This window comes from Octopus bimaculoides, chromosome 4 (assembly GCF_046866305.1).
Source record: "Octopus bimaculoides isolate indiv1 chromosome 4, ASM4686630v1, whole genome shotgun sequence".
Taxonomy (NCBI): Eukaryota; Metazoa; Mollusca; class Cephalopoda; order Octopoda; family Octopodidae; genus Octopus; species Octopus bimaculoides.
Genome location: NC_142931.1, coordinates 21,431,140 through 21,448,639, shown reverse-complemented (window position 1 = coordinate 21,448,639; position 17,500 = coordinate 21,431,140). Strand labels below are relative to the sequence as shown.

Sequence of the window (17,500 nt, the reverse complement as noted above, 5' to 3'; positions counted from 1 at the left end):
AAATTCCTTTCTGCATCTTTGTTAACGACTTCATTACGGTTGAAATTTCATTTTCGCTCTCACCTGTCTGTAAAACTTGGGTTGTTAGTCTGTTCTATTTCAGGTGTTCCTATAAGACGCAATTTCTTCTTGTTACATCCTCACAAATGCATATTTAGATTTATTTAAATTACATTCCAGTGTTTATCGAATACTGTTTGATAGAATATAATAGTTTGTTAATATTGGTTAATATTGAACTTTCAAAAAAGTTCCGGTCGCCTACAAAGAAATGATAGATTTTTCTAATTTTGTAGAATCGGTTTCTATATCATATTATGTGAGCAGGTATGTTAATAAATTTGACGACAAAACAAAGAGCACCACTTATAAACTATCTCCCTGCATGATGCATTTTGATTATATATGATGTTAGGTTCAATGAGTGTGTTCTCAACTGCCAGAAGTAAGGTGAGGTACTGTACCTTAATTTTGTGCTCAATAACAGTTTCTATTTGTTGTGAGATTCTGGTTAATTATAAAGCTTTGGTCATCCATGTGTTTCCATGCTAAAAAGGTTTTGCTGTTAACTTATCCATAAAACTGGCATTCTGTCGGTTACGACGACGAGTGCTCCTGTTGATGTGATCAACGGAACAGCCTGCTCGTGAAATTAACGTGCACTCCACCGACACGTGTATCCTTAACGTAGTTCTCAGGGAAATTCAGCGTGTCACAGAATATGACAAGGCTGGCCCTTTGAATTACAGGTACTACTCATTTTTGCCAGCTGAGTGAACTGGAGCAATGTGAAATAGTGTCTTACACAAAGGCACAACGCGCCGCCGAGAATCAAACTCACGACCTTACAATCGTGAGTCGAATACCCTAACCACTAAGCCACGAGCCTTCACAATCTCTCTGTAGTACAACCAAATTCCTGCGATTTTTACTGTTTTCTTCAATCATTTTCTTAATCCATTGTATATAATTCCATGCCTTCTTCCTACTCCGAGATTACTCAGGTGTTGAAATATCATCATTACGACATAACATGATTGAAGCACCCACTATATATTTTATAGACTCTATATATTTTATACACGATATTCTAGCAAGGTATTCGACAGCAATTTTTAGCCAAATGGTTTCAGAAGACATACATTCAGTACGATCAAATCCTTCATACCAATATCATATTATAAATTCTAGACTGTTAGAAGATTTCTTCAGAACCTTTATTAACAAACACAAGTACTGGGTCATTTCTTATACTGATTTCGTTTAACATGTTTCCTCACTGTAGTTCTTCCATCTATTCAGACTGTTTTACAAACTTGTTATTTTTACCCACATATGTTTCCAGTTGTCTGAAAGCGTATTTTCTGCTCGGTTGACTCTTACTATTATGTGCCACCTATGAAGTAACTACGATAGATCTTGTATTTATTATATTGTATTTCGTGTAAGTTCGTGTTTCAGTTTCTCTAGTTTAATATCCAATCTATCAATGTTACGACCACAAAATACTTTTGGAAATTTTCCTTTTATTCGTTTCTGATATGTAATGAATTTTTTAGCTGTATTACATTTCATAATTATGAGGATTTATGAAACGTAGGGGATATTTCCGAAGAGATACAATTTTGGTTGTTCCCTATACATCCTGACACAAAATTGTTATCTATATTCTGTCTGTGTTATTTCAGTTCCTTGCTGTGAATTATTAATACAATTTCAGACACGTATATCAGGATGTTTAAGTCTCATTAACTACCTTATTTATATATCTTTCCATAGAGTTTCGTTTCGGTAATTTACCGATATTTCGTTCACTACCATCCAGTTTTAGTGAGGAAAACTCTTACTGAATGACCTGTCTTTCAAGGCAACATTTCGTACTTATCACAACATATCATCTCAAATTAATGGTGAAACATCAAAGAAATTTTGGAGATGTGTCCAGGCTGAAATACAAGCATGGCCACCAGTAAAAGAATACTTATCGGTTCAAGATAGTTTAGAGTTCATAAGAAAGTTCATTGTCTTAGATTCATTGTCGAAACCTCTTGCATAGGAAAAGCATACAATCGTAATCTGCTTCTAGCTTTAATGATACTACAACTTACTTCAACCCAGCTGTTGGCATTAATGTTGTTATTATACCCTGTATCACTATCTGGTGTATTATGATGAACAGGAGTATGGGTCTATGTTCAATTGGAGGTAATATGGAGTAATTTAATACATTTTGCTTCTTGAGATGCTTTGGATAAAAGTCAAGTTCCATAGATGTTTCAGCTTCGGCATAAAACAATAACGTGTAGATTCATACTTTGTACAATCCTTAAACAATTCTTTGGTGTTAAAGTTGTAACTCGACTTTACATGTTGATCGTTACGACAAACAATTTTTTTCTGGATGAGGTAGAGATTTATATTCAATACCTTAAATTCATCCTGTCAATATTCTGTACTTGATTGTCATTTTCAAAATGAGAACTTGAAATGATGTGTTTTTAATAACCAAAATTTCCTGGCAACGTACAAATTGCGATCACCTATGGCCTACGTATCCAGATTCCAGTGTATAAATTCAAACTTACCAGGGTCAAACTGCATGTTCATCAATCTATCTGTTTATTGCATTTCTATGGAGTTTCGAAATGTTAATAAAGAAAACTTCTTGAATTGATGACTCAGAATTTATTTCACTTACCTTCTAAGGGACTGCAGTATATGGATTTCTTTTATTGTCAAACGATGACCTTTTTTTTTAGAGTCCGAAAGTTGATGCTCTGTAAAATGTTTTAGGAATGTTGTTGTTTTATGTGATTTGCTTTTGTTCTTTGTTTTTATTTTATTTCCATTAATTTCTCCAGCCGCCCTGGTTCCTATTCTATACCATTTTTTTTCGTTGTCGTTTATTCACGAGTCCCTGCGTCCAAGAATATTTCTTTTTTTTTTATTTTGGCTTCTATCTCTGAAACATATTTAAGTTACATGCGCGCACGCATATACATAGAAAGATGCGTGCGCGCGTGCAGCCTATATATATATATATATATATATATATATATATACTACATATATATATATATATATATGTATATATATATATATATAAATATATATATGTATATATATATATGTATATATATATATATATATATATATATATATATATATATATATATATATATATATATATATATATATATATATATATACTACATATATATATATATATATGTATATATATATATATATATAAATATATATATGTATATATATACATACATACAATAATAAGGGCAAAAGGAAACAAATTTCTTTGCTAAAGAACATTTTTTCTTTTTGCCCTTATTTATAATAGGATTTATAATTTTCACGTTAAAAGGTATTTTTCATATGCTGGCCACTGATAAAATTTTTTAATAAAACTTTATCCTTATATTAGAAGTATATATATATACATACATATATATTTATATATATATATATATATATATATATATATATATATATATATATATATATATATATAATATATATATATATATATATATATATATATATATATATATATATATATATATATATATATATATATATAGTATATATATATATATATATATATATATATATATATATATATATATATATATATATACATACATACATACATACATACATACATACATACATACATACATACAGACATACATACATACATACATGCGCGCGCGCGCTTTTTCTGTATTACTGAGATAAATTGATTTGGTTTCATGTCAGTCTTCAAGAAAGAGAATTTGGACCCAGTTCAAATTTCAGAGTTCTTTCTTAATGAGCTCCAGTAAATCTTGTAAAAGTTCAAACTGGAAAGTCTTGAAGTAATTCATGTGAGGTTTTTTTTTTTTTATTCTACACAATACAATTTATATTTTACTGTCAGGGGAGATTCTTGGAGTCACGTTCCCATTGCGAATTTGTTCTATCTCAACAGATGTGATTCAGACATCTCGAGAAGAATGTCCCTGATTGCGTAGAAGATCACGAGTCCTATAAACATGATTGTTTGGAAAGTAAATCTGGTATTCTGTATATTGATAGTCCTATTGGTACTTTCCTGAGATTACATGAACTTCTAGCAATTTCAGGTTTTTAAGATTTAAATAATTCAAAAGAATTATATACGCATGTTGAATTTAGATCATTTCTGTCTTCCCAAGATTTTTCTTCAAATGTTGTGACATCGCAGAAGACATCTGGTGGTGATAAGTCGTACAGCTGTACATAAGATAACACTGAGGTTTAAGGACTAATATGAAGTCACTTGGAATGGATCCAGAAGACATAGAAAACCTTGCTTCGGATCGAGCTGGATGGTGAACAAAAGTGTGGAGTTGAGTAAAAGCGTTTGAAGAGGCCAGGATAACGCATGCAAGATTCAAGAGAGAGTTAAGGAAGAATGTTACGACCGAAAAGGTGAATCACAATGACATTTTTAGACTATGCCTTTCTTTTGCTGGACTCAAATCTCATTAGCGAACCCATGGAAAATGAACCTCCACCAACTATTCTGCCTATATGTCTGTGCACACCTTTCAATGCAATGTATGCCAGAAGGTCTGAAAATCTAACGGAGGCCTCAAAAGACATTTTAAGATCCACAAAGATCAGAACTTATTTGCAGCTCTTGGTGGACCAAATCGAATATGCAATCTATGTGAGTGTCTTTTCGAAACATTGTCTGGTTTTAAAAGCCGCATCTGGTACCACGACAGTTCAAAGATGTAGGTACAGGAGATGGTCAAACTCTGCATAAGGAGTAGACAGCCACCTTATACTGATATGTATATATTTATATATATATATATATATATATATATATATACATACATACATACATACATACATACATACATATATACATATATATATATATACATATATATATATATATATATATATATATATATATATATATATATATATATATATATATATATATATATATATATATATATATATGTATATATATATATGTATATATGTATGTATGTATGTATGTATGTATGTATGTATGTATATATATATATATATATATATATATATATATATATATATATATATATATATATATATATATATATATATATATATATATATATATAAATATATATATATATATATATATATATATACATACATACATATATATATACTTTTAATGAATTAGAGAGAAAGTTTTGATATATGTGATATGATATGATATATCACATATGTACCATTATTTATATACATATACACATATATATATACGACTGTATGAATATACATATACGTATACGTATATCCATATGCATACGCATGTTTGTGTATCTATCTCTCTTTCTCTTTCTCTGTGTGTGTGTGTGTGTGTGTGTGTGTGTGTGTGTGAGTGTATGTATGTATGAATCTCTCTCTCTCTCTTTCTCTCTCTCTCTCTCTCTCTCTCTCTCGCTCTCTCTCCTTCTACATATATATATATATATATGCATACATACGCGCATACCTGTATAGAAACATTTATGTGTGGGCGTACGTGTGTCGTGTATGTACGTCTGCTCATGGTGCATAAGTGATGTCAGATGCTGCTTTTTGTTTTTCGTGTAAAATACTAAAGCGCTCAATACGTACTCTCGAAAAATTTGTAAGGGGCAGCGTGTAGACGTGGGGGGGCGTGTGTGTGTGTGAGAGAGAGAGTGAGAGAGAGAGAAAGAGAGAGAAGAAGAAGTGAGCGAGTGCATGAGCGCGCGCGCCCGTGTATACATTTCGATATGTTAGGTCTCATAATTAGACACCTGATGTCGATTGGAATCGAAAACAGCGGATGGCGTTTGGAGATTTTGGAAATGAAGTTAATGGTAACATTCTAACTTTAATAGCAGCAACAACTAATCTTAGGTCTTTAGATAGTTGAATACAAATGAAATACATATGTTAAACCTCATTGAATTTATCATCTTCCTTGGTACGTTCCACAAAATTCAGCTACAAATGCAACATTCCCACTGCTACAGATATAAAGAGATAAAAAGAAGCAGACTATATCACCCTCGTTATATATATATATATATATATATGCATATATATATATATATATATATATATATATATATATATATATATATATATATATATATATATATATATATATATATATATATATATATACGTATAAATGACAAAAATGTGTGGATGAAGTGAAATAGTCGTTCTTGCAGTGGGATGAGTATAAATTGTACAAAAAATAGACCATCCAATGTTAGGATAGTGGTATATATATATATAAAGTAGTTGTATGCTGTCAACTTAATGTGACAGTCCCATGAAGGGAATAATACTACTGCTATTCACCCCTAGGAAGCAGCACCGCTTCCTCTCGGCCATCTCTCTGAGAGATTTAGAAATGTATTATTTCTATTTTTGAAATCAGTGAATGTGTTTCACTAGAATTATTATAGGTTTACGAGAGCTTGACAGGCATCTCCAACTAGCAGGCCATTGCTACTCCAGACTGATGACGAGCAAAGACTCAGAAACATGTCTCTGGATGCAGGCTTAGCTAAGTGGAGGTGCTTGTCTCCCCCTTGTAAACATAAGGACACAGGAAATGTGTCAAGGCCGACAGGAAGCGGTGCAGCTTCCTAGGGCTGAATAGCAGTAGTATTATTCCCTTCATGGGACTGTCATATTAAGTTGACAGCATACAACTACTTTATCGCATCACTACTGCATAAATCTCTCTGAGAAATGTATTATTTCTATACACACATATATATATATATATTTAATTGTGTGTTTGTGTGTGTGTGTGTGTGTGTGTGTGTGTGTGTGTGTGTGTGCGTGTGTGTGTGTGAGTGTGTGAGTGTGTGTACATACATATATATAAATTTCGAGTGATGCGAAATTCAGCGTCAAGGTACTTACTACTCCTGGTTTCCTATTTGTTGGAGATGATCTTCGGGTAATCTTTCTGGCCGGAATCACTCCATTCCAAAATCTGAAGACTAATGACTGAACTGCCTATAAATATACATATTAATACGCTTTTTGTGAGAAAGGCAGTCTGATAGATAGACTGGCAGATAAGAGAAATAATAAATATTAAACCAGAAAGAGAAATGAATATACAGAGGGAGGGAGAAAGAGAGAGTGAGAGAGAAAGATAATCAGAAAGGTGTAAAAGAATATGAGAGAAGTGTGAAGAAGATAAGGAAAAGTATTGCTAAGACTGATAAAAAAAAAAAATCTAAACGATGGAAGATACACCAGTCTCACCTTACGATAAATTATTTCACCGTGGGGAATTAAGAACTTCCATAAACTAATTTGATACCTGGAACAGATAAAATTCACTGTTGGAATTCAGCAAATGTCTGTCAATGAAAGAGAAAAGAGAAAAAAAAAGGGTTAAAATCTTTTTAAATAGCCTGTGTATGTGTCTGTCCATGTGTGTGTGTGTGTGTGTGTTAGTCCTTTAGTTCTCTTTCGGCTGTTCACTGGTTGAAATTTTAGAGTTAAAAACTTTGTATCAAAGTGCAACTTGACACCAGACATTATAAACTACTCAAAATATTTTACATAAACCATTATTATCATCGCGGAGAGATGGTGAAATCGTTAGCATGCAGGGCTTAGCGGCATCTTGTCAGTCTTTGCGTTTTGAGTTCAAATTCCGCCGAAGCGACTTTACCATTCATTCCTTTTGGGGTCGATAAAATAAGTACCAGTCAAGCACTAGGATCGATGTAATCAACAAGTCCCCTTCCCCATGACTTTAGGTCTGTACCAAGTGTAGAAAGAATTACTAACTGGACGATGGATTTGCAGGATCGTTAAAGCGTCAGAAATGTGTCATGTGGTATTTGTTCTTGTCCTTTACGCTAAGAGTTCAAATCCCACTGAATTCGGTTGGGAACATTTTTTTGAATTTTATTTGATATTAATTTTTTTTTATTGGAAACATCAAACTGAGCAACTAAATAATTTGCCTATGGTTTTTATACTTAAATTTCTTCATATATATGTTTGTGTGTGTGTGTGTGTGTGTGTGTGTGTGTGTGTTTATACATAATACATACATACATACATACATACACGCATACACACATACATACATACATACACACATACATACATACATACATACATACACACATACATACATACACACAAACATACATACATACATGCATGCATACATACATACACACATACATACATACATACATACATACACATACATACATACATACATACATACACATACATACATACATACACATACATACATACATACATACATACACACATGTGATTGTATGTTAATATATTATGTATCAATTTTCCTACTCTACACGTGAAGCCAGGTTTTGATAACGTTTTATTTGATTATTTTTAATACTGATATCGTTTTACTTTTATATACTTTCATTTTTTCCACATATTATTTCCTCTAATTAAAACATTTCCAAAATTAGTGTGATGTGTAAATTTATTTTGTTTTTTGTTCTTTTAATTTTTTGTTTTCTTCAATATACTATGTTTCAACGCGTAGTTGGTGTGAAAAACGATCACGTGTTTTTTGAAAATATCTTTGCTAGCAATTTGTTTCAGTTACTTATGAACCCTGGCAAAACCGGATACTACTAGTTAAATATAATATAAGCAAATAGGAACGGCGTGTCAAATGAAAGTTTACAGGAAACGAAAAGTATGGTGGACACTGAAATATATAGAATTTGATGAGTATAGATTTAGCTCACTGGCACAAGGTCACATAGATATACGAGATGGGATGGGCGCAGTCATTTGAATCGGCTCTAAGTATGCGACAATGATACGGTCTCACGTCAGAAGCGTAGTAAAACAGTAGCAGGTGTGAAGGGCCGCAAATATTCCTCTGAAAGGCGGGATTTGTGGAAAGATATGGCTGCTATTTGCAGCTAGCAGAATGACCTTGTTGAAACTTCTTTGGATGTGGAGGCACGGCTCATAATTGTAATTAGCAGTTGCATTGTATATTTAACCAGTGCTTCCTAAATTTTCTGTTTTGACTTCAAATTTTACTTTGTCTCTGTAGTCGAGAACAGATGCTACTTTAATCTTCACATTCTCAAGAGTTGAGATCCACCGTGTCATTGGATACTTGTCCTGGTCATTCTATCTCATGCTATTTGATGGCTGGTGTCAAACAGACATCATGTATTACACACACACACACACACACACACACACACACACACACACACACACACACACACACACACACACACACGTATACACATATCAGGATATTTTACACTGCTACCAGGCTATCTTATCTTTGCTGATTTCAAATCGTACTACGGATATAAAATGGGTTATTGTTACTGTCATCGTCTCGTTGTCTTTGTTGTTTAGCTCCGGGTCAAATCTGATTGAGCCCATGATCAAAGACAGCGACTGCGTAGAGGCTCCTTCATCGCCTCATTCTTGAATGTGTGTAGTAGCTTGGTTAAGGATTAGTCCACCATGATCCCTTGCCTTATTTACAATAGATAGAGGCGAATAAACGAGAGAGTTTCTATGTAGTCATTTGAACTGCTTTCTAGAAATACCAACCAGATATTCCCCAGCCGACATCTTACTGTCTTGAAAAAGGACGCATAGGAAAATGCAACCAAGGGTACGCTTCTTCTGTAATGAAAGAAAATAGATGGAATATTCTCTCTCATCAAAACCAACCATTTTTTCCGTATCTGTATCCTTTTGTCAATGCTCGGAAACCGCCTTGAAATGTTTAAATCGTACAAATCGACCACAGTACTTGCTTTTTAAAGCTTGGTATTTATTCTATCGGTCTTGTTTGCCGAACCTCGCAGTTACGGTAATATAAACAAACCAATACCGATGTCAGGCGGTGGGGAGGAACAAGCATAATGCAAACACATACATACATACATACATACATATGTTGGTGACCGAGCTTATCGAAAGGGCCCCACTCATGCCAGGTTCTTTACCCACCCTCTCTATGATTTAATGCGCGTCAGTTGCTATGCCTCTCCTAAGCTTCTAGCTTCCTAAGTAGGTCTCCCTAGATTCCTTTAAAGCTATTTCCTTACTAAGCCCTACCGCCTCTACTCTAAAAGCCCTTTTCAGGGCTATCCACTATCGGTTGTTCTTCCAATGGACTAACTTGCTAATCCGGTCTCTGAAAGCTTGATGCGCCGGGAAGGACGTGTTCAGCTTCCAGTGTCCGGGGTCCTGCCTATGGATCCTATCTATGTCGTCCGAACAGATCACAAATTTGTGCTTTGCTAAGCTGACTTTGAACTGTAGATAACTTATGATACTTCTGTCTACAGGCCTACAACTTACTCTATCAAGATACGATCTGGATGATCCGATACTGTTTGCCTATATCCCTATTTGGCGCATTCTGGAAGTCCAGTCGGTATCTGTCTGAGAGTTAGAAGCGACTGAACAGGATTATGAGGCTTTTATAGCTATCGGCTAGCCGTTCACAGTTCAGGCGTGCATCCAAGATAGAGTTCAAATCGCCCACTAACAATAAAATGCGAGACTTTACAAGGAAAACCTCCAAACGTCTGAAGAAATCCGGCTTCCCTGCCCTAGTAGGGGCATACACAATGACTAGTTTGAAAACACTATCTGCACTACCGTTTACGTCCAGGACCACTAACTTACCTTACGGTTCCAGGAAGATCGTCTGTACCTCGAGATCCAGGCCTTTATTAAACAACACTGCCACCCACGCCTCCCATTTCAGGCCAACTAAGAGATATGTAGACCTCGAAGTCGTCGAAAATAGGGGCTAGTGCGTGTGTGTCAAGAATTCCAGTTTCAATGATAGCCGTCATATCTATAGCTAGTGACTTGAGGTCGGTGAGCAGGTGACCTTGCTTCTAGGGCAATCCCAGGCCATGAACATTTATGTAACCCACTCTTAAACCCGCCGTAATGGCCGGAGAGATTTAGGAGAAGAAAAATGGGAGCTACTTACCCGTTGAAGGTCAAGTGGTTTGACCTACAAATCTGGTTGGAATTCTTTTGGGAACACCCTTAAAAGTCTATTCGCGAAGGAAAATTCCTAATTTTTTTATAAGTCTCCAGTAGCATACGCACCATCATCAGTGTTTCTGACGCTTGAAAGATGTTCGTGCCGAAGATCACATTCTCTCTCACAATGTCCTTACTTCGTGCTATGAGGGCCGTCAATTCTATGTTGGCTCTCCTCATTATCGCGATGTTTTGTGTCTGTATGGCTGGTTGTTGCTGTTGAGCGTGTTTTTGTTTTTGTTTTTTTGTAGTTTGTTGTGGCTGCGGTTGTGTTAGCGGCGCTAGTTGTGGTAGCGATGAATGTATTGACGACTGTGGTGCTGGAGAGGTTGGTGTTCTGTAGATGTATCTGTGATTGTTTTGGGTGTGTTTTATATGTTTTTTTAGTGTGTGTTGGTGTGAGTTTTTGCTTTATTTTGGCTTTTATCTTTTTGATGAGGAGCTTCCCCCTCATTATTACTTCGTAATGCAGAGGTTTCAGTATCTGTGGAAACAGTTTCGGATATGGGTGAGAGTGTATTTGTATTTGTGTGAAAGTCTATGTGTATGTTTGTGTTTATACGAGACAGAGAAAGAGGAAGAGTTCGTTGGCAGAGCCCTTGGATGTTTTTGTATCCGTTGTTTTTCTTTCGGCTGTTGAAGGTGGTGGTGGTGGTGGTGGTGCATCTGCTGCTAGTTTTGCTGTTCCTACTGTTGTTGGTGTTGTTCCAGCAGTTGCTAATTTTACTATTCCTGTTCTTCATGCTACCGTTTTATGCTGGGGTTGGTGCCGCTTTTGTTGTTGTTCGCTGCAGAAAGCTTTCAAGTGGCCAGTCTCCCCACATAGGTGGCTTAAAAGCCTTCTACCCTGAACCGGAACATGCAACTCCTCCCATCCTGGAAGGCGAATAAGGTTTGGGATCATGTGGATAATGTCTGGTTTGATTTGGTGTAGCACCTCCACACTGATCCTAGACCAGTTATCACGACGGGATCACTTCATCTTTAAGAAGCTGGTGTTACTTCCTTCTAAGACGATGCATGCAGTGATCCACCATATATTCACCATATATAACTCCCGAGATCTTCATTCTTACCATCCTCCTTTCTAAATTTGATGAACAGAGAACATATTCATCGCTCTGACAAAGAACCACGGAGTATCAGACGGACAGAGCTTCACTCTTGAAGAGTACTAAAATGCCAGCAAATTGCTTAGCCCTCGAGATAACTTTATGTCGGCCTTTATTTCTTTCAGCGGCATTTCATTCTACGACAGTTTGATTCGCTGTCTCCGGTTGTTTTGTGTTTATGGAAATACATTTATATATTTTGTGCGTGCATGTGTGTGTGTGTGTGTGTGTATGTGTGTGTGTGTGTGTGTGTGTGTGTGTGTGTGTGTGTGTGTGTGTGTGTGTGTGTGTGTGTGTGTGTGCGCCAGCTGCGCAGAGTCGGGCCATTATTTTTCAAGTCTATCAATTTGGTCACTTGGGTCAGACATATCGTTTGTTGCTGCAAACCTGCTACCGTTGATGCTGTTGTTGCTATTCACGTGATATTGTTGTTACCATTTGTGTTGTCGCGGTTGTTCCCCAACCACTTCTGTCATATTTTTCTTGTATTAATTGTGGTAGAGGTGATGGCGTTGTTGGTGGCCGTGTTCGTAGTAGAGTTGTCAATGCTTTTCGTTTTATTGGTTGATGACTGCATAGTTGTCGTTTTTATTGGTGGGGAGTCAGTTTCATAGTTGGAGTTAAATGCTCGTAATAATAATGATGAAGATGATGATGATGATGATAATGATAATAATTATAATAATAATAATAATAATAATAACAGCTTCAAATTTTGACACAAAGCCAGCAAGTTTGGAGGAGGGTTAGGTCGATTACATCAACCCCAGCGTTCAACTTATTTTGTCGACTCTGAAAGGATGAAAGGCAAAGTGAACCTCGGCGTAATTTGAAATCAGAACATAAAGACGGACGAAATGCCGCTAAGCATTTTGCCCGACGTTCTAATGATTCTGCCAGCTCATCGCCTTAATAATAATAATAATAATAATAATAATAATAATAATAATAATAATAATAATAATAATAATAACGGTTTCAAATTTTGGCACAAGGCCAGCAAGGTCGGAGAGGGGATTAGTCGATTACATTGACTCCAGTGCTCAACTGGTACTTATGTTATTGACCACGAAAGGATGAAAGGCAAAATGAACCTCGGAGACATTTGAATTCAGAACATAGAGACGGACGAAATGCCGTTAAGCATTTTACCTCGCATGCTAACAATTCTGCCACCTCATAATAATAATAATAATAATAATAATAATAATAATAATAATAATAATAATTTTCATTTGAAGGCTGATAGGACTGATGGATGGTATGAGAAGAAGAAGAAGAAGAAGAAGAAGAAGAAGAAGAAGAAGAAGAAGAAGAAGAAGAAGAAGAAGAAGAAGAAGAAGAAGAAGAAGAAGAAGAAGAAGAAGAAGAAGAAGAAGAAGAATATGGTTGCCTAAAAGTAAATTTTATGAATACACTCTGAATTCTGTGATTCTCTCATTTGCTTTTATCTCTCTTTATCTCATGTTATTTCTTCTTCTTCTTCTTCTTCTTCTTCTTCAATTAACCGCTCTTTTTAACGTTGTCTTTCATTTTCTTTCTTTCTTTCTTTCTTTCTTTCTTTCTTCCTTTCTTTCTTTCTTTCTTTCTTTCTTCCTTTCTTTCTTTCTTTCTTTCTTTCTATTCGTATTTCTGTTGGCTCGTCGGTCTGTCTGCCTGCCTTTCTCTCAACCTGAAAGAAGATAAGGAGAAGAAGATAAGAAGGTGAAAGATGGAGAAAAAAACTCCTATAAAGGCATATTAAAATGTTCTGACTCAGTAGTTTTGTCTCCACTCAATCTCTCGCTCACACTCTCTCATTTCCTTTCATTCCCTCACGCCAATTCTGTACATATTTCTCCCTCCCTCACTCTTTCTCTTTCTCTCTCTCTCTCTCTCTCTCTCTCTCTCTCTCTCTCTTTATGTAACACTCCCTCATTTTCCCCACCCGTTTTCCCATCTATCATCGCTTCAACCCCACCAATCTTCCCATTGAGCTTACACTGCAACGGGATTGCTTACGCCTCTCCTGTTCCAAGTCGGATGAATTCCCAACTAAAGGAAATAAAAATAAAAATGATAAAACATAAAAAAAGTAAACCTTACAGAGAATGAAGCGGGGGAAAGGATTCAGTAAGGGATTCAAAAGTTCAACGCCAAGGGTTAAGCCATTCTACAAAACAATGAATGGATGGTGACAACATTATTACTAACAAAAACAGCAACAGCCAGAAAAGCGGCAACAACAGCAGCAGCACCAACAACACCAACAGCAACATCAGCAGCAGCAGTAGCAGGGGCTGTAACACCGAAGTCCTGAGGGGGAAGGAGGTTTTTGTGTAGTTGCCCCATCTAGCAGAAATAACAGCTAATATTTCCTCTCAAACTGCGCCCTATTGTCTTTTAAAAAAATTGCAATCATGGCTAACTAGGATTAGGCAACAAGAACAACAAGACTGATCCAACGAGAATACCACTACGTGGTCGCTTGGCTTGTTAAGAAATAAAAACTAAAATAATCATATTCTAGCATCTTAAAAAAAAAAAATGAAAATGTATATTGAATAATGTAGTTTTAGATATAATATGTCTGACAGAAGGGACAAAGAAAAAACAAAGAAACGAGATTAAGATGACTGATCGCCATTGATCTACTCAATAGGGACCGACCCGGGACAAAACAATTTGCACAAAAACAACATCAACAACAACAACAAATACTACTGCTGCTGCTTCTGCTGCAATAATTTCAGCGGCATTGGCTGTAGAAAAGGGACCAAACAATTAGCATGACCAAGAACGGTAATGTGGAAGCGACAATAATTACGATGACAAAAGCGACAACATTAACAACATGAATGGTAGTGTCGAAACAACATTAAGGATAAGAATGACAACATTCACAATATGATTAACAATGGCGAAACAGTAATAACGATGATATCATTAACAACAACATCTAACACCAACTACATTGGTAATAGCGATATGTGTAAAGAACATGATTCCCATATTCTTGTTGTCGCTCTTGTTGTTCCGGATGTTGCTGTCATCGTCTAAACAATACGTTTGGTGCTCCATTGGGATGTAACTTTGAAGTCTACATCCAGCTGAATTTGAACTCGGAATAGAGAAATGATAGCGGAGACGGGAGCAAACGTTGCAAACACGTTTAGCTAACGTCTGTTTGTTGCTGTACCAGTTCTTGTTAAACTCACTGCCTACCCAAACGACTTCAGAAAGAACAATAGACAAATAATACAGCAACAAAAATAAAAACAAGACGACGAGACGATAGATACAACAAACACGACTACGACAACAACAATATAAATAAATAAATCACTATAAACAACCAAGAAACAAACAACTGCAATTTCCGGTTGCATAAAAAATTTAGCGAAAATTTTAAATAACATAAAAAGTGAGATCAAATAAAAATAACCATTCAAAAGTAAAATCAAAGAAAAAAATGTAAACGAACGAACAAGCAAACACTAAAATAAAAACACTAAAATAAAAATGTAACTAATCGATAAAACAAACTCTTCTCTTCTTCCAGGAAAACAAGAAAGCGCGCTAAGTGAGCGATTAGTCTAGTCTTTGTTGTGTTCCATAACAGACAACTGAAATTTTGGCGATGCGGAGAAGGCGAATTTTATGAATGACTTCAAAAACATGTGAACTGGTGCATGTCTCCCTCCTCCTCCTCCTCCTCCTCCTCCATATACTACTACTACTACACCCCTTCCTACCCTACTTCTGCTATCGTCTCTCCTTTGTTAGAAATTCACGAGACACGCTTGAATGATATAGATTTTTATGGACAAACATCTATGTGGTTGTGGGCAAAACAAAACAAGAGAAAATAAAATGTTTTGATGAATAATATGAGATGATCTTCGCGTTTGCTCTGGCGCGCGAGCGTGTACATGTATGTGTATGCATGCATGTGTGTGTATGTATGTATATTTGAGAGACCATATGTTTGTGACAGGGTATTCGGGTGGCGCTTTGCGCGTGTGGATATATGCGCATTTTTGTGCAAGTATGTATGTGTATACGTGTATGTGAGTGACCGTGCGTTTGTGGATGGGTGTTCGGATGTGTGTGTGTGTGTGTGCCTGTGATAGTGTGTAATGTAAGTGATAATGTATGTATTGGTGTGTGTGTGTGTGTGTGTGTGTGTTTGAGTGTGCGCGGGGATGAGTGGGGGTGAATGGGTGGGGATGACTGTGTGTGGAGTTGAGTATGTGTTTGAGTGTGTGCACGCGTGTACGTGTGTGTGTGTGTGTGTGTGTGTGTGTGCACGTGTCCTATTCTGCTGTGTCTGCGTTAGAGTCTATGCGTGTGCGACATAAGACAGTTCATTGAAAAATTCAATAAATTCAATTGCCATGAGAAGTAAAATATCTGTTTCCGGCTAATGCTTGTAGTCTGAGAATGAGTATGATAGCGCGCACGAGAGAGGGAAAGAAAGAGGGAGAGAAAGAGAGACAGACAGACAGATACAGACAGATACAGACAGACAGACAGACAGACAGATACAGACAGACAGATACAGACAGACAGACAGACAGACAGACAGATACAGACAGACAGATACAGACGGACAGACAGACAGACAGACAGATACAGACAGATAGACAGATAGACAGATACAGACAGACAGACAGATACAGACAGACAGACAGACAGATACAGACAGACAGACAGACAGATACAGACAGACAGAAACAGAAACGGATAGACTGAGTTTTGTTGTCCTAAAAGGGACAATGACTGGTTACCTTACACGTTTCTGTGAACAGATTAGATCATTGGTGGTGCACCCACCCCAGACACACACACATATATGTACATATCTAGGATACATGCAAGCGCGCGCGCAACTAGACAAACACACACACATAATTAGATAAAGATAGCTATGGCCGGTCTATGTGGTTACTCTATAGACAGGCCATAACTATATCGAATTATTACTCTAATGTTCTATAACTTAGTGTGCTTCTCTTTCGGATTTATGATTTATTGATCTATCTATCTATCTATCTATCTATCTATCTATCTATCTATCTATCTATCTATATATATATATATATACACACACACACTAGCAGAGACACCCGGCCTTGCTCGGGATTAAAATCGCATAGTTTTGTTATTGTTTTACTTGTCTTGTTTTAGTCATGTGACTGCAGCCACGCTGGAGCACCGCTGTTGGTCGACCATATCGACCACAGGATTAATTTATTGTTAAGCCCAGTACTTATTCTAGTATTTTGCCGAACAGCTAAGTAATGGGAACATTACTA

General features: G+C 36.1%; 1 protein-coding gene across 6 annotated transcripts in view; it reads right to left on the bottom strand.

The window, feature by feature from the left end:
- Positions 1-17,500, bottom strand: part of LOC106876310 (uncharacterized) — a 345,615-nt gene that overhangs the window by 66,400 nt on the left and 261,715 nt on the right. For all 6 annotated transcript variants that reach the window (XM_089350463.1, XM_089350464.1, XM_089350465.1 and 3 more), the window contains 3 exons: positions 11,036-13,875; positions 7,306-7,403; positions 6,955-7,050 (listed from right to left, as the gene is read on the bottom strand). Coding sequence is in view for 1 of the 6 variants with exons in the window: in XM_089350465.1 (XP_089206591.1) it covers positions 13,871-13,875 (5 nt within the window). In the remaining 5 variants the exon portion in view is untranslated. The remainder of the gene's footprint in view (positions 1-6,954; positions 7,051-7,305; positions 7,404-11,035; positions 13,876-17,500) is intronic.